Source organism: Cynocephalus volans, chromosome 11 (assembly GCF_027409185.1).
Source record: "Cynocephalus volans isolate mCynVol1 chromosome 11, mCynVol1.pri, whole genome shotgun sequence".
Taxonomy (NCBI): Eukaryota; Metazoa; Chordata; class Mammalia; order Dermoptera; family Cynocephalidae; genus Cynocephalus; species Cynocephalus volans.
Genome location: NC_084470.1, coordinates 44,122,317 through 44,140,268, shown reverse-complemented (window position 1 = coordinate 44,140,268; position 17,952 = coordinate 44,122,317). Strand labels below are relative to the sequence as shown.

At 44.5% G+C, this 17,952-nt stretch overlaps 1 protein-coding gene across 1 annotated transcript in view; it reads right to left on the bottom strand.

Annotated features, from left to right (window-relative positions):
• GPD1L (glycerol-3-phosphate dehydrogenase 1 like) overlaps positions 1 to 13,745 on the bottom strand; it is a 68,705-nt gene extending 54,960 nt beyond the window's left edge. Inside the window, exon 1 of the mRNA XM_063115044.1 lies at positions 13,604 to 13,745. Coding sequence (XP_062971114.1) covers positions 13,604 to 13,650 — 47 coding nt within the window. The 5' untranslated portion in view covers positions 13,651 to 13,745. The remainder of the gene's footprint in view (positions 1 to 13,603) is intronic.
• Positions 13,746 to 17,952: the final 4,207 nt, after the last annotated feature.

Sequence of the window (17,952 nt, the reverse complement as noted above, 5' to 3'; positions counted from 1 at the left end):
GAGTGGTGCTGACAACATCAAGTCAAGAGCTGAGATCCCCTTACCAGTCATCTTTAAACAAAAAAGAAAAAAAGAATTTTATAACACTACTTTGTTTTCATTCTTCTGGGTTTTGTTTTGTTGCCTTCTACTTGTGATATTTATTATAGTGATACAAAATTTTCTTTTAAGGTAAACTTTAAAGAAAGTATAGAAAGCAAATAATATTACAGAAAGAACCAAAGCCATAAGGGTGATGCCTGCATAATGGCAGTTTAATCCCATCCCAACTCTTCATCTTGCAGATTGAGACACATGAGGCTCAGAGTCACTGTGACCTTACATTCTACAACCAGGTATGGCCCCCAGGTGGGCCTTCCTGGGGAAGGGGTTGGGCAGCCTTCTAGGCAGAAGGAAAGTCCCTGGAGTAAAAGTCAGTAATCAGATAGTGGCAGAATTAGGAGGGACTCGGGTCTGCAGCAGATGCCAGTCCTGGGTCTTTACACAGATGTATAAAAGTCACATTACCCATGAAATCATGAATTGTCTTAAGTCTTAGGCCTCAAAATATATACTAATTCACAACTTCTGCAATGCCATGCAAACGAAACTTAAATGGCACTTGGGAGGGGGGGTTACTTGATATGAGATCTTATTTAATCTTTATAGCAGCCCACAAGAGAGGTGCACAATATCCCCATTTTACAGATGAAGAAATTGAGGCTTAGAGACATACCTATGTTACCCAAAGTCATGCTCTTCACGTAGAGTCAGCAGTTCAAACCCAGATCTGTCCATTTCCAAAGCCTTCACTTTCTGCTAATTTATTTTTGCCATTGATCACCCAAGAAGTACAGACACCATGCTGGGTGCAGGGGAAACAAGGGAATAAAAGCTGGCAAGTCCCTGCCCTCATGGCACTTGGAGACTAGTGAATAGAGACCGACACTGTTCCAGCAAGCACACAAAGAAACGTAACTTCGTCAAGGTGACCAATGTTGACACTTGGCTATGTTGAAGTGTGGCTAGGGTTGAACTCTGATGGCTGAATGGGCCTTACCTGGGGAGGGGGCTGGGGAGCCTTCCTGGCAGGAGGGCCACTGGAGCAAAGGTCAGTAAGAGGCTGTGACAAACAAGAGGCACTGCTATCTAGAACCTGCACTTCCAGGGAGGAGGGAAAAGGTGAAGGGAGAGGGAATAAGAGAAGGGGAGGAGAGAAGTTGAGGGAAAAAGAGAAGATGAGGTGACTGAAGGGAAGAGGGGCAGGAGAGGCAGAGGAAGGAGGGAGGTAGAGAGAGGGCAGGGGTAGAGAGGTAAGACAGGGGCAGGGAGGGCAGACACAGCAGTGATCTGGTGCCTACCAGGTGTCAGGCACCGTTTTTCTTTTTGCGGGGGTTAGGGAGGGGGAACCCTGGACCTTGGTGTTATCAGCACCACGGTCCAACCAACTGAGCTGACTGCCCAGCCCCTCAGGCACTGTTTCAAATACCTTAACCACATTATCTGTTCTAATATTACTACCCACATTTTTACATGAAGACACTGAGGCCCTGGTTCATGGAAGAACAGAGATTCACACCCCAGGCCGCACTCTGCTCTACTGCCCTGTCTAACCTCCAGATAGTCAAAATGTCCCCAGCTAACCCATGAGCACTCACTTTCTGTGATGGGCTTCTCACCCCTTCCTCTCTAAAAGGTGTCATTATAATCAGGCTGGGGACATGCTACATCAGCCAAGTAATAGGCACCTATCAGTTCAGGCCCAAACTCCACAGAGTTGCAGTGGCTCATGCTCCTTCATGGGGCGCAGAATCATTTGAGGCCAGAAGACCCTACAGCCCATCCCTCTGTTTACCAAGGAGGTAACTGAGGTCTAGGAGAAGATTTATCAAGGCTGCAGCCAGACTCTGCATATTCCATGCCCCCATCTCTCCCAGAGCTGATCCAGGCTATGGTCCCATGTGCAAGAGGGTGGTCAATTGTGGTTTAAATAACATCTACCTTTTCACTCATCAAAGCAATACATGGCAGAAGAGAAAACAATTATGAATAATATTACCACCCAGGGAGAACCATGTTAACATTTTGTATAAATCTTTGCAGTTAAAGGGCTTTTCAAGTACCATCAAACGCCAGAGTATTAGATGCAAATGTAAAAGATAAAGTATTTTAAAAATAGATTCAACTAGGTGAATGTTTATTTGATCTCTGAATAGGAAGGCTTTCTGAGCTTAAAATCAAAGAAACCACAGAGGAAAAAAGATCAATGTGAACAACTCAAAGAAAAGGAGGGGGAAAACTCCGAAAAAGGCTTTCTATCAAAATTCACCACTGAGGAAAATGCTTCCAATAAAATGATACATTTAACAAGCAGCAGGAGGTAAAATTGTACATGCCATGTGCTCATTTGCAATTAACAAACACATAGCACCTCACACCCACTAGGATGGCTACTATCAAAAACACATAAAATAACAAGTGTTGATGAAGACATAGAGAAATTGGAACCCTTGTGTACTGTTGGTGAGACTGTAAAATGCTATAGCCGTTGTGGGAAATAGTATGGCAGCTCCTAAAAAAATAAAAAATAGAGCTACTATATGATCCAGCAATTCCACTTCTGGGTACCCAAAAGAACTGAAAGCAGGAACTCCAACAGATATTTGTACATCCATGTTTATAGCAGCATTACTTACTATAGTCAAAAGGTAGAAGCAACCCGTGTCCATCTACAAATGAATGGACAAACCCGTGTCTATCTACAAATCAATGGATAAACAAAATGTACATAGATTGTACGTACAAAGAAATATACATACAAGGGCCAGCCTGGGGCCCACTTAGGAAAGTGTGGTGCTGACAACACCAAGTCAAGGGTTAAGATCCTCTTACCGGTCGTTTTTTAAAAAAAAGAAAAGAAAAGAAATGTACATACAATGAATATTGTGGAATATACTAAAAAGCATATGTACTTCACAGGGCCTGGTTTTCCAAAGCCTTGCATTTTCAAATATCGACCTTGCAAGGACAGGAAATTTCTCTCAGGCATAAGTCTCTGTTGCAAGATAAGGATTGTGGCACAGCAGGTTGCTGGCTCAAAGACATAGTAGTTACTGATTGTTTTGTAAAGATACTGAGAGGGCCGAGCCCGTGGCGCTGGGAGCGCGGCGACGCTCCCGCCACAGGTTCGGATCCTATATGGGAATGGCCGGTGCACTCACTGGCTGAGTGCCGGTCACGAAATAAAAAGAAGACAAAAAAAAAAAAAAGATACTGAGAAATTGCTGTTAAGAAGGAATGTTTGCTAAGATCAAACTGTTGTTGACAGGACCACTTAAATTGCCTTACTGGAATGTCATCTGGCTTGTTTCACTGAAAGTTACCAGCCTATACTGTTAAACTATAACCCCACCTTTGTTCTCTTCCTGTAACTTCCTGGTCTGAAAAATAAATGCAGGAAGAGAACCCCAATTTGGCGTTAATTTCCCAAGGAAGGAATGCCTCTCTCTTGAGGGTTCCAGGAGATTAACCACTTCGGGGCCTCTCACCTCTCAGTAAAGATGGTTTTTTGTTTTTTTTTTTTGTCGTTTTTTCGTGACCGGCACTCAGCCAGTGAGTGCACTGGTCAGTCCTATATAGGATCCGAACCCGCGGCGGGAGCGTCGCCGCGCTGCCAGCGCAGCACTCTACCAAGTGCGCCACGGGCTCGGCCCTTAAAGATGGGTTTTGAGTAATCCTTTCATCTCCGTCACCCAGGGGAAGTGGGGTGACAAATCCGTGGGGGGCGAAGCAACGCAAAGCAACAGAATATTATTCAGCCTTAAAAAGGAAATTTTGACACATGCTACAACATGGATGAATCTTGAAAACATTATGTTAAGTGAAATAAGCCAAACATACAAGGGCAGATAACATATGATTCCACTTAACATGAAATGCCTAGAGTAGTCCAATTCATAAATACAGAAAAGTAGAAGGGTGGTTGCCAGGGACTGAGGGGAGAGTGGAAGGAGGAATTGTTATATTATATGTATTTTACCACAGCTAGAAAACAAACATACACAATTGCAAGAAAACACACAAGAACTAGTATAGTACCAGTACGAGGTCAAGTTCCACTCAAAATGTGGTTCATGTACCAGCAACCAAAGCATCCCTGGGAGCTTGTTGGAAATGCTGAACCTTAGGCCCTCCCCAAGAACTGTTGAATCAGAATCTGTAACACGGTCCCCAAGAGATTCACATGCACATTAAAGAAGTGTTGATATAGTAGATACTCAATAAATATTGTTGAATGAATACATCACTTTCTTGTTGGTAAAATTACAAGCGTATGTTATTGTACTCTTCATATTTTTCTATATTTTCCAAATTTTACATGTATTATTTAAGTTCGCTTTGATTCTGATTATAAATCATTCCCATCTTTTCAGATATTTTAATAGACCCCCAAATCCAAAGCAGACAAGTTTTAGCAGGTCCCAAGGCCTGTTAGCCAACTGGAAAATAGAAACTAGTGTAGGTACAAATCCATAGATACTGGGCCGGCCCATGGCTCACTCGGGAGAGTGTGGTGCTGATAACACCAAGGCCACGGGTTCGGATCCTATATAGGGATGGCCGGTTCGCTCACTGGCTGAGCATGGTGCTGACAACACCAACTCAAGGGTTAAGATCCCCTTACCGGTAGTCTTTTTATTAAAAAAAAAAAAAAAAAAAAAAAATCCATAGATACTCCCTAAGCTCCACTTCTTTTTTTTTTTTTTTTTTTTTTTTGTTGCTGGCTGGTACAGGGATGGAACCCTGGACCTTGGTGTTATCAGCATCACACTCTAACCAACTGAGCTAACTGGCAAGCCCTCCCTAAACCTCACTTTAGCCAATACTTCTTTCCATCTTTTTTCAGAGCAGCCAAGTAGGAGCAGTTTTGGGTGAGCCACACCTCTACTAGCGTGTTCTATAATATCTATCCATAACATGGTCAGCCATGCTATTGACCCCACACACCATGGAAAAAATGTTCACCAGAGTAAATGGGGGAATGGTCAGTGATGAATTCATATTAGAATCAAGGGCATAGGTAGCAGAAGACCCTTCCCTACCCCCAACTCAGGAAAGCAATGCAGAGGGTCCCAGAGAATGTCTAAACCTTACATATTGCCTTCAAAGACCATCACTCTCGAGCAAGGATGGCAGAAAATCAACCTGTCCCCAGTACATCAAACAAGCATATTCTTACATCCTAGCCCAAGCTTTTCGGATAAACACATCCTGTAGGCCCATCTATTAATAGTAGAAAAGAACCATGTAGTACAAATTCTAACAGCACTTGGTACCTGCTCTCTCTTTAAATTATTGACACAATAATTTAAAGACTATACACACCTGCCCTGTGAGAATCACTAGAAACTATTTCCAAACATCCACCAGTCCCAAAGATGCGAAGTCTCAGCTTTCAAACCTGAGCTCTACCCAGGACGTGCCGAGGAATCCAGAGCAAAGAAACCTCTTTTCTGCTCATATTTCTATCCCCTCTACAGCTGGATGCCACCCATCACCTTCCTAATACACTTGCTTATTACAAAGTGAAAAATGAAATAAGAAATCACAACTATATCACTTCTCATGTACTGTTAATAGTTATAGCTTCTGCAGACATAGAGTCATCCCTCAGTATTCCTGGGGGATTTGTTCCAGGACCTCCAGTGATATCAAAATCCACGGATATTCAAATCCCTTACATAAAATGGCACAATATTTGCATATATCCTATGCACATCCTCCCACATACTTTATTAAATGGTCGCTAGAGTACTTATAATACCTAATACAATGTAAATGCTATGTAAATAGTTTTTGCATTGTATTGTTTAGGGAATAATGACAAGGAAAAAAAGTATGCACATATTCAGTACAAAAGCAATTTTTCCCCCAAATATTTGTTATCTGTGGTTCGCTGAATCCACACATATGGAGAACCCACAATATGGAGAACTGACTATATTTGCAGATGGATGAGTATAAGGTTATTCACTGCAGAACTGCTAGTAACAGCAAAAGAATACAAACACCCGAATGTCCATCAAGAGGGGACTGATATCCAGGAACACTATACAACAACAAGAAAAAATGAAGTTCTCTATGAAGATATGGAAAGATCTTCAAGACACAGTTAAACGAAAAAGCGAGAAAAGCAGTATGGAGAGCTCCACTGCCCACTGTGGTAGTCAATTAACTGACATTTCAATTTTAGTTCCAATAACCACATTTCGTGTGGGTAGGAGGGCAGAGAAGTTCCAACTACACCACCACTTAGTAGCTGTGTAACTTGGAGCTAACCTTTGCATGCTTCAGACTCTTCATCTATTAAAGTAGGATGATGACAATACCTTGTACTATGAGGATTAACTGTGATACACTTTATGTATTAAGTGCTTGGAATGCTTGGCCTATGGTAAGGGCTCAACAGTGTTAGTCCTTACTAGTGAATCTGATGTTTGTGCAGCTGTGGGCCAAAGCTGAGCATGAGCTGTCTGTGTCAGGCAGGACCTCACAGATGGGCTCTACTTCAATAGAAGTAATTATAGTCCAAGTAGCAGCAAATTAAATATTAGTATTATTAAATTTGGTAGTTGTAAACTAGTCCAAGCTAATGTAGCAAAGATGCTGCCACTCTCTATCCCAATACCTACCCTACCCTCAGCTTGCCATCGTGGACCCTAGCACCCTTTTCTGTCAAAGCTACTCTCTTCCTCAGAATCCTTCTTAACACAGAACTCTATGCAGCCACTACCTATCAACTAGTCAGCACTTGAGATGAAATCTAAATTTGCCATCATTGCTGGTCTTCGTTGTGAGGATCAGAATCCCATTACCCAATATCACAAGAGTTCATTACAAGCAGGTTACCATAATATTTATTGTTTAAAACAAGATCTTTTGGGGAATAAAAGGATATGCTATTAACAGTTAGACTGGGACAAGTATAAAACCACTGACCCAGGCAAATGTGAATGTGCGGTCACCTAGTTATATGTGATAAAGAAAATTTATCCATAACAATTTCTAACATTTATATAACATTTTACAGTTTTCAAAGTATTTGCACATGCAGAATCTCAACAGACAATCCATAAGGGTGAGAACCAAGGAGTCCAGTCTATGTAAGGCACTTTCTATAACTGGTGGATCCATCCAAGAAACCCAAGTTATAAAGTTTCAATCTAATCTTAGATAAAAGTTTAAATGTTTGAAGATATTTCCATCAAGCTGGGGTAGCTACATGAATTACTCATTTCATCCTGGGGATATTTCTGTCCAGAAAACCAGTGTTAGGGACATAGGTCAGAGTTGTCGTTCTCCAGGGCTGGAGAAACACAAATTCTAGTCCTTGGTCCTTTGTAGCCTATAACCCACGCAAACCACTTCCCTTTGTCAATGCCGGAAAAACCGGGTAGACCATCCAAATAATGAGGATGCAATCTTCTTAGGCATACACATGCACCCAGAGAGGCACTCTGGCTGTAGTGATGAGAATAAGAAACTGTTTTGCTATCTAGGACAGTGTTTCTCAAAATGAGGATTATGCAGATACTAAAGTAAATAAAACAGAGGAGAAAAGATAGAGTTCTTCACCCACAGTAACATTTGCTACTGTGAAACATTTGTTTCCAGACATATGTGCATAGTCCTGGTTCTTGATGTAAACTGTATGTCAGTTAGTTGAAAGTCAAAAAGAGTTTAAAGCTTTACCTGTTAATCTCAGAATAATGAAGAGTTTAAAGCTTTACCTGTTAATCTCAGAATAATGAATCTCCTGATTAGGAGATTAAGAATTAGACTATGAATCTCCTGAATTCACAGACTGGAAAAGCATCTGGCCTAATTCACACAAAAGCTTGAAAAGTACTGATTAAGCTCATTAAGGTTTGCCTTCTCTTGCTCTTGCTGGAAATCAGCTACCAGGTAAGGAAGTCCAAGCTGGCCTGCTGAAGGATGGGAGACATGTGGCCCAGTCACTCCTGTCACCCTGCTACCTGCTAACTGCCAGACAGGTGAAGAAGGCCATCCAGAACCAAGAGTCCCCGCCAACCCACCAACTGACCACAGCCATATGGGTGAGCCCAGGCTAGACCAGTAGAAGACCTGCCCAGGTTAGTCAGCCCAAATTGTTGAGCCCCAGAATCATGAGCTAATAAATGACTGCTGTTTGAAGCCATTAATTTTCAGAGTAGGTTATTAGACAGCAATACATAATTAATTCAGTTCCCTGCTCCCTACTGTGGAAGGGACTGAGCTGCAAAGCAGAATGACAGCAAAGTGCCACCAGTATAACCTTAAGGGAGCCCAGATGACTTCTAGCACACTGAGCTTAGTTCTTGACATCATCAAGCATGGGGGTGGGGGAAGAGAGAAGACAGAGGAGAAGGGTGATCTGGATAGTGAGGACCCCAGAGACCAATGCCCACTTACAACTGTTGAGAGACTTATGGACACCACTTGGCCTGTCACAGAGAAAATTTAGTGGACATGTGACTTTTGTATGGAAAGGGATATGTCTTAGAAAAGAGTGGGCTCATCTAGATGTTGCTCTGAGATTAATAGGTAAAAGTTGTAGGTGACAGATTTTTAGCTCAGAGATAAGATTTTTTTCTAACAATTAATCTGCTAGATTAATTTTAGATCAGTTGCCTTAAAAATAGTAAACTATGATCATCTGCCATGTCTGCAGGTGCAGAAGAGGTAACTGCTTTGGAGGGAAACTGAACATGATGACTTTTAAGGCCTCATTTCAATTTTACTTCTCATAAGTGGAATATTAGTTAGATTAGACTGTCATTGGGAGGGTACATACTCAACATTTTTATGACAATAATATTTGTCCTCAAGTAAAAGTATGCTTCTCACTGAAAATGGTAAGAATTTATAGAAACATAGTCTTTGCAGTTAGAAGGTTCTGAGTTTCAACTCCACCTTACTGACTGTTGACCTGACCTTGAGCAAATTTTCTTTAAGTTTCAACTATATCATCTAAAATCGGTATAAAAATAGTACCACAGAGGTTTGTTATAAGGTTTTTGTTTTTTTTTTCCTGCTGGCCAGTAGAAGGATCTAAACCCTTGATGCTGGTTGTTATAAGGTTTAAGTGAAGTAACACAAGTACCCGAAACACAGAAAATGATCAAATAGGCCTGGCCTGTTAGCTTGGCTGCTTACAGTGCGGTGTTATAACACCAAGGTCAAGGGTTCGGATTGCCACACTAGCCAGCTGCCGAAAAAGAAAAGAGAAAAAGAAAAGAAAATGATCAATGAGTGGTAGCTGTTATTTTTATTATTCCTCTTAGTTGGGGAAGTGGAAGGGAAGAATAAAGAGGTGAGGGTTAAGAAATGAAATGTTAAGATATGAAAACTGAGAATTCCTGACTCATTCCTAGAATAGTACTCATGATTTTTATGCTGATCAAGTGAGGGAGGTGATGGAAACAGGTGATTAAATATTACTTTTTTTTTTTAATTGTGTAAGCTTTCTCACCCTAGCACACAAGGGAACTCTGAATCTTTTCCCAGTTCAGCTCTAAGACATCCTATCATTAAACTCTCCCACCAGCTTCCAAAGCACAGGTCTGTCAGTGCCACCTGTCCACAGGGAAGGGATTATTTCTGACCATAGAGGAGCTAAATTACAGTCGCTCAAATTGTTTCTGAGCTCTTGGTGTAAGAAAAATCACAACGGAAAATGAGCAGCACAGACAAAAGGTGCCAAAGGTGCATAAAGGGCCAGAGCCCTGCATTCAGCCGGTTATACAGACAGCAACAACAGTGACATGCCAGCTTAGGCATGTCAGTGCAAAGAGGCCCAAAGCTCTCCCTGACCTTGAGTCCCAGAGAAAATGTGAAAACAAGGGCAAGAGTGTGGTGCTGATAACAAGGTCCCTAACAACAAAAACAAAAAACAAAACAAGGGCAAGAAATAAGGCATCTCCAAAGAAAACTTGTCCAGCTGTGTATCAGTCACTCTTGTTTTGGTGGGGGTTTTTTTGTCTTTTGTTTTTGGTCTTCTCTCCCATCTTCTGCCTCTACTCATTGGCCAAGCTCCAACCCGGTCCATTTTGTGACTTAATGACAGCTCTGGTCCAGGATGATGAAACTAATAATGATAATTGCAGCTGCCATTTACTGAGTGCTAGTTACCATGCACTCTCCCCGGATCACCTCATTTAACCCTAAACATAATCCTAGACAGCAGGTGCCAATATTATAAGCAATGATTCTTACAGAGAAGTAGTCTGCCCAAGACCTTGGAACTGACAAGTAGGGAATCAGGACGGAAATTCAGGGAGTCAGATGCCCAAGCCCCTCCGGACACCACTGTACCACTCTGCCTCCAGAGAAGGTTGGGGATGTTTCTGAACATATGGTCCATACCACAGAGTAAAAACAGCCCTGAAATTTTAGAACTTTATCTTGTACTGTCTTGGTGATGTTCCCAAAGTGTTGGTAGAGAAACTGTTTCATCTATAGAGGAATCTGAAATCTTTTGTTTTACCAAGTCACAAATCACAGGGCCATGAAAAGTCATGTGGGTTAGGAAGTCCCTCCCTGCAACCCCAGCAGTGGGCAGCACAGCAGGGCTCAGCTGGATGCAGGAGGGCCCCTTTTTTGGTCTCTTTGACCTATCAGAAGGAGGTTCCCAAAGGACGAGACAAGGGCACATTTTTACACAACCCGTTTACTTTCCCACCCACATCTTTTGTGGCTGAAGCTCCCTGGCAAGCCAGCTAGATTCAGTATTCTGGAAACTCAGCGTAAGGGTCATAGCTTATACCTTTAAGCTGTGAGCTTACAGGTGACAACACCTTTATTTACATAAGGGCCCTGAACTGCTTCAAAGTCCCAAATGTAAATATTGCTTAAGCAATTTTACATTCCTGAGGTGAAAACAACATTTGCAAGGTAGGTCCATCTCTGTTTTTAAACTGGCAAAAGGCTAAAGATCTTAGTGAAAAATCTGTCCCACACTCAGGGAATATGAATGAGTCAGCAAGTCTAGCTTCAGTGGTAATTCTGAGGCAGGTAGTCTTTGGACTACATTTTAAGAAATACTGTTCTTATCTTGTGACAGACAATCCTCTATTACACTTTGTATTACTTTTCTTTTTTTAGCAGCTGATGGTATCGGGATACAAACCCTTGACCTTGGGGTTATCAGCAACTCTCTCTAAACAAGTGAGCTAACCCACTAGCCCCCACTTTATATTACATTTGATCTTATCTTCCAAGCCCTTACCTATCTCAGACCTGAAGGTAAGTTGCTTAAGGGCAGGGACGTGTCCAGCTGTGTCAGTATCCCTGATAAGACTGCAGTATCTACACGGGGCACACTCTCGAAAGTCTACTAACCAGAGCTGATCACCCAGAGATCAGCCTTTGGGGCCTCTCCATGTTGTTTTCAGTTCCCGAGTTCCTGAACCTCTCTGGAGAGGTCAGCATCCTCTCTGTAGGACTGGAGTGGCTGAGCCCACAAGGCAGTGGCAGAGAAGCCAACATCTGTTCCTGTCTGAACCCATAATTAATGGAACCAGGCAGCCAGCCCAAACCATCAGCACATTTCTCAATTGCTCAGCTTCAGTGGCACTGGCCAAGTGCTTCTCCATTTCCCTGGGCTGGAGTGGGCCAAGAAAACAGTCAAGTACATCAGAGTGAAGAAGCCATGGGCAGGCAGCCAAATCCTGGTGGGAGGGGGTGGGAGGTACACTTCACTACTCTTGCTCCAGGCCTAAACCAAGTGTGACAAAGCTGTGCTACTTCTGCACCTTGCAAATTAGGAAAATGGGCTGTCATCTGTAGAATTTTTACAGAAGAGAAAACTAACATTAAAAGAACATGTGCTAAATGGATGCTTTTCTAGTGGCATAGCCAAACAGGCAGCTGACACTTCACTTAAGTGACCTTGGGATCGAACTGGCAAAGCCAATCTGAAAGTCCAAATGAAGCTCCGCAGCAGACAGGAACCAACTCCATTAAATGTTGGGAAAAACATTTCAGTTTTGGTTGAAAAAAGCAGCTTACAGAAAAGTACATACTACCCTACTAGTATTTGCAGGGCAGAGGGGGACAGGAATATATGTAAACATTCACTTGCATCTGATGGAATTTCTACAGAAAGTACAAAAGAAATTAGTAACACTGGGTTTTCCTCCATTTGTACCTGGGGGAGTAAATGTGGATGGAAGATGTTTCACTGTTTGGGTATCTTACGGTTTTTAAACAACATGAATGTATTACCTAATTAAATATAATTGCAGGTGGGTTTTTTTTGGCCGCTGGACAGTATAGGGATCTGAACCCTTCACCTTGGTGTTATAACACTGCACTCTAACGAACTGAGCTAACCAGCCAGCCCTGATTACAGTTTTAAAAATTAGTTTTCAGACATTTGTCTATTTATTTAACATAGGAGTATGCCAGGCACTAGGATAGATGCTGTTCTCAGAAGCTGGGTGGGAAGGGGTGAAACAATCAAATGTCATTACAATGCAGTGATAGAGGTCAGCAAAAGGGGCACAGGAAGAGGTCACTGGCCTCACTGGGATGGAAAAGTGGAGAACCAGGTAAGATTTCCTCCATGAGATACTTTCTGGACCACATCTTAAAGGAGTAAGACTAAGACCAAGTAAGAAGAGTACCAACTGTTGCAGCAATCCTAGAAGCCTCAACTGTGATGCATGTCAGGCCACAGAAAAACACAGGTAAACAGAAGCATAACTATTCTGTATGAGTCCCTCGGGTGTGGGAAAACGTGCACAGCAACAGAAAAAAGCTTGAAAACACCAAAAGCTATATTCCACCTCCTTCTTTCCCCCTGCTCCCCTACTCCTCTACATTCCCCCCAACACACCACTGAATCCCACTGTAAGTGTGATACAGAGTTCTAAAAGAGCTGACACTTGCCAAGTGCTTAGAAAAGCGCCTGCCACAAAGTGTTTATAAATGTTAAAATCAAATAAAGTCTAGAGGACATGCAAGCTTCGCAAACATCTCCCTAGAGAATTCTCAACGCCTCTGGGAGCGCGGCCTGTTGAAACTTGGACTTTCTTTCTGATACAACGTTACTAAGATACTGGATATATCAGACGCGGGTACGAGACGGGCACCTTGAAGGGCAGCGCTGGCGATGCTGGTAGCAAGAGCCCTGTAGCCCTATCTCGGTTTCCCCAACGCCGAAACTACAGTAAGAATGCTCGAGCCTCCTCCAATTCCTCGACCTCAGCGATCGGCCATGGAGAATGGAGAACGCCCTTGGGATGTTGCGCAAAGCACCCGGGCGTGGCGAGCAGGTGGCCTCCGTGCGCTGGCCGCGCGGTGCAGAGGGCGCAGACAGGTGGCCGCGAGTGCGCGACGTCCTCTCCGCGCGGCCCCCCGCGGGCCCAGCGTCTCCCAGGCGAGACCCTCGGCGCGGCCACTCTAGAAACGCGGTGCCCAGCCTGGCCCCGAGGTCGCCCGCCCTGCCTCCCTGCGCGCGGCGCCCGGTGCCCACGCCGCGGCGGGGGCGCGAGGCCCCAGCCCGCCGGGTAGAGGGGCTTCCTGGAGGCGGAGCCCGCCCCGCCGGCCCGCCGCCGCTCACCAGTTCCCCGAGCCCACGATGCACACTCTCAGGGGCGCCGCTGCCATGGCCAGGCCGAAATGCAGCAGCCCGAGCCGTGCGTCTCCCGCCAGCCGCCTACCTACACCCTCTCAGCCTTGCCCGCAGCGGCTCGCGGCGGCCCCGCCCCGCCTGCCTCTCCGCCAATGGCCGCGGCCACCCCCGCCCGGGCGCCCCGGGCCACAGTTGACAACCCGGGAGGACCCGCCCCGCCACTCCCAAGAACCACTGCGCACGCTTGGCCCTCAGGCCTCCCGGAGCGAGCGTGGCTCCGGCACCGCACCGCCCCTGCCCGAGGCATGTCGGGACGTGTAGTCCACATGCCCCGACTCTGCGCGCCCCTGCACAGCTTCCCCTGCACAGCTTCCCCTGCACAGCTGCTCCCGCCACGCCAAGTGCAGGCCCGGGTCACTGCGCCTGGGGATGCATTCCACGCTCCCGGGCAGAGCTGGCCTGAGCCAGCTCGTGGTGGCGTCCCCTACACGCTCCCTTTCCGTGCACGAGAAGAGCTGCCACACTGCAGTTTGGAGCGTAGAGACCCCTAGGTTGACTCTAATGTCGACCAGTCTTGGGCCAGAGCTGGAAGTGCCCACACCTGCCCTTTCGGCCTCTGCCTCCCTTGTACGAACAAGACACATCCTGGAACCCCCGAACTTCTTAGTGAACTCAGATCTTCTGAGGCCTTCAGAACTTGGCTGGAGCTGGGCCGTTAGCTCAGTTGGTTAGAGTACAGTGTTATAACACCAAGGTTAAAGGTTTGGATCCCCCTACCCAGCGGCTGCCAAAAAAAAAAAAAGGAAGAAAACCTGGCTGGACAGTACCTGCACTTAAGGGTTGACACCTTTTCTTTTCCTTTTTTTTTTTTTAAAGATGACTGGTGAGGGAATCTTAACCCTTGGCTTGGTGTTGTCAGCACCACGCTCAACCATTGAGCTAACCAGTCATCCCAATATAGGATCCGAACCCGTGGCCTGGGTGTTATCAGCACCGCACTCTCCCGAGTGAGCCACAGGCCGGCCCTAAGGGTTGACACCTTTTCTAGTTAGAGTCAAGATAAAAACTTGGATGCGTGGGGTTCCACCCTCACCTATTTATGTGGCAGGACTTGCCTTCACCTTGTCTTTGCCCAGGGCCTGACTTGTCCCTATTTTTGGTTTGTTTGTGTTTGTAACTCAGAGACTCTGATAAATAGAACATTGTTATTCATTCTGAGCGTCAGTCTCCACCAGGCACTGTGCTAGACACTGTCAGAGGAAGACAAAGTAGTTTAAACCAGTGGTTCTCGAACTCCGCTGCATATTAGTCATTGGATCTTTAAAAAAATCCCCATACCCAGGCACCAGCCCAGACCAATTACATTAGAATCTCCCAGCGTTGGAGGCAGTCATCAGAATTTTTTAAAGTTCAAGAGGTAGGTTGCAAAAGGCAGCCAAGAATGAGAACCGGAGAGGTAAAACAGCAGTGGAGGCTGGCTGAAGAAACAAATACTGTGGTACCTAGAAAAATATCAGGCCTATTAGTTTGATGCCAAGAAGGTTAACTGTTATTTTTGTTCTCATCCTTACATCGAATGAAAGATTTATCTGTTACCTATGATATTTACGTAGGAAATGCTCAAAGGGGGCTGGTTAGGCAGAGCATTCTGTCCATTCGTTCTCTGATGGTTTGTTCTCAATTATTTGTGCTAATGCAAAGATAGATGCAGGGATGATGGGAAAGATGAACTAGTCAAGCTTAATTAACTCTCTTTGCATTTGTGTAACAAAATGCATTTGCCACACTGAATAATGAAGTCAGCTACTTTGGTAGTATACAAGCATTGCAAAGATTTACATCAAATGACTCACTTTTAGCCTTTGCCTAAAAGTTTTATACCTCATCAGGAAACTCTTATTCCTGAATGTTATAACTACACCTGCATGATAATGAGATGCCTGGCTATTCTGTGGGCATATCCTGCCCAGCATGGCCCTGCGGTGTTTATTGATTACCTAACATGCACAACACATTGTGCCAGAATAGACATAGTGACTGGTCATTTGTTTTATAGACTAATTACAAAGATTAAGAAAAAAACCCAAACAGGTAAAACTCTTGACCATGATGTTCAAAGAATAAAGCAAGTTGCAGGAGAATGCATACACTATCATCCCATTTCTGTTAGTTCAGAAACAAGCAAAATTCAGCGTATCACTGGGGATGCATATATACTGAAACCATAGAGGAAAACAGGGCTGGCTGGTTAGCTCAGTTGGTTAGAGTGCAGCCTTATTACAGAGGAAAACAAGAAAAAAATAAACACAAAATGCAAGATTATGGTTATGGTGGAGGGAAGGGTTGGTTATTCATTATACATTTTGCACGTATTATGAACATTTTTGTGTAGATAATGAAAATCACACGGGAGAGGAGAAGCTACAGTACAGAAGAGTGAGGAAAGCCCAACGAACCACAATTGGCAGGAATGAGAGATCTGGTTTCCAGTTTTGAGATAGCTGGTCTTCTGCCAGTCCCACTACTGGTTGTCTAAGACAGCAGTGCTGATGACGTTAGCCTTCTGTGTGCCACCTTAGCTAAGAGGGTTGAGCAGCCTGGAAGACTAAGGGTTATGCAGTGTCACTTTGGGAGCCTGAAGGAGCCATAAGGTGTATATAATTCCCTGCACGGAGGTAGTATCTCCAACATGACTGATGCATGCATCATGGTAGAAAGAGGTTGATGTAGTTTGGATATGTTTGTCCCCCCCAAAGCTCATGTTGAAATCTGATCCCCGGGTCGGGCCCATGGCGCACTCGGGAGAGTGCTGCGCTGGGAGCACGGCGACGCTCCCGCCGCGGGTTCGGATCCTATATAGGAATGGCCGGCTGGTGCACTCACTGGCTGAGTGCCGGTCACAAAAAAGACAAAAAAAAAAAAAAAAAAAGAAATCTGATCCCCAATGTGGCAGTGTTGGGAGGTAGAGCCTAGTGGGAGGTGTTTGGATTGTGGAGATGGATCCCCCATGACTAGCTTAATGCCCTGGAGGGATTGGAGGAGGTGTATGAATTCTCCATCTGTTAGTTCCCACAAGAGGTGGTTGTTAAAAGGACCCTGGCACCTCCCCTCTCTCTTGCTCTCTTTCAGTATGTGATCTCCTTACACCCACTGGCTGCCTGCCGCTTTCTGCCATGAAGAGAAGTAGCCTAATGAGTGCACCAGACACAGCTATCCCAGAATTGTAAGCCAAATAAACCTCTTTATAAATTACTGTCTTGGGTATTCTGATATAGCAACACAAAAAAATGGACTAATACAGAGGTGCTACTAGCCAGCCAGGTAGAAGAACCCAGGCAGCACTTTGGAAACTCAGCGTAGAAATCTCCTTAGTGAGGTCACTAGTTCATGAAGCACACTCCATTTTCTACACTACAGGAGGCAATGGCAACAGTGCTGCCAAACTTTCCTGCATAACTGGAGTCCCCTTTCCTCTCTTCAAGTAACATTTTCCTTGCTTCTTTTAAATCCTCACCTACCTACCTGCACTACCACCCTCCTGGAGGCCTTTCTGACCTCTGTCTGTTGCCCAATCCCAAAGCCACTGCTGTGTGTTATGGCAGCAGCAGCACTCCACTTCTAAGTGTTACTGAGACCCCAAAGGTCTGTTTGCTCACTGCTCAATAGCCAATAATTGAGAGACAAAAGTTGGTATAAGGAAAGGTAGCCTTTAATCAGGAAGCCAGCAGCCCCGGGAAATGGTGGACTTGTGTCTCAAAGACCATCTTTGCCTCTCCAGGTTTGCCAAAGTGTTTTATAGGGGTCTGTGGTGGAAAGCTGATTCACGGTGACCACGCGGGGACATGCAGATATGCCTGAGTGTTTCAGATCATCATCAAGGAACTTCCTGGGTGGGAGGTGACCAGCGTCATACTTCACTCTCCATGGGTTCCTGTTATTCTCAAATAAGATCAGGTTAGTAAGCTAGTATAGAATGGCCGTCTGGGTTAATAATTTTTCTCTCATTATTCGTGTGCAATGTGAGAGTCATTTGTTCTGGCAATTCGCTATAGGCTATGTGGTTTGGGTTATAGGAGAGAACACGTTTTTAAATTCAAAGGTTTAACAAAATGAAGTAACTTTGTAAGACCCATGCACTAAGCACAAATCCCACACGTCGGGGGTGGCTCACTTCACCAAGACCATGAGACAAGAGATCGCTGCAATCAAGCAAGAGGAATTTTATTTCAGCATGCTGGGTCGCTTTGTCTTCTGGACATAAGCGGCCCCGAGTTCTTTAACATCAAGGTTTTTATACAGTTTTTTAGACAGTTTTTTATGACAGGAATAGCTGCTAA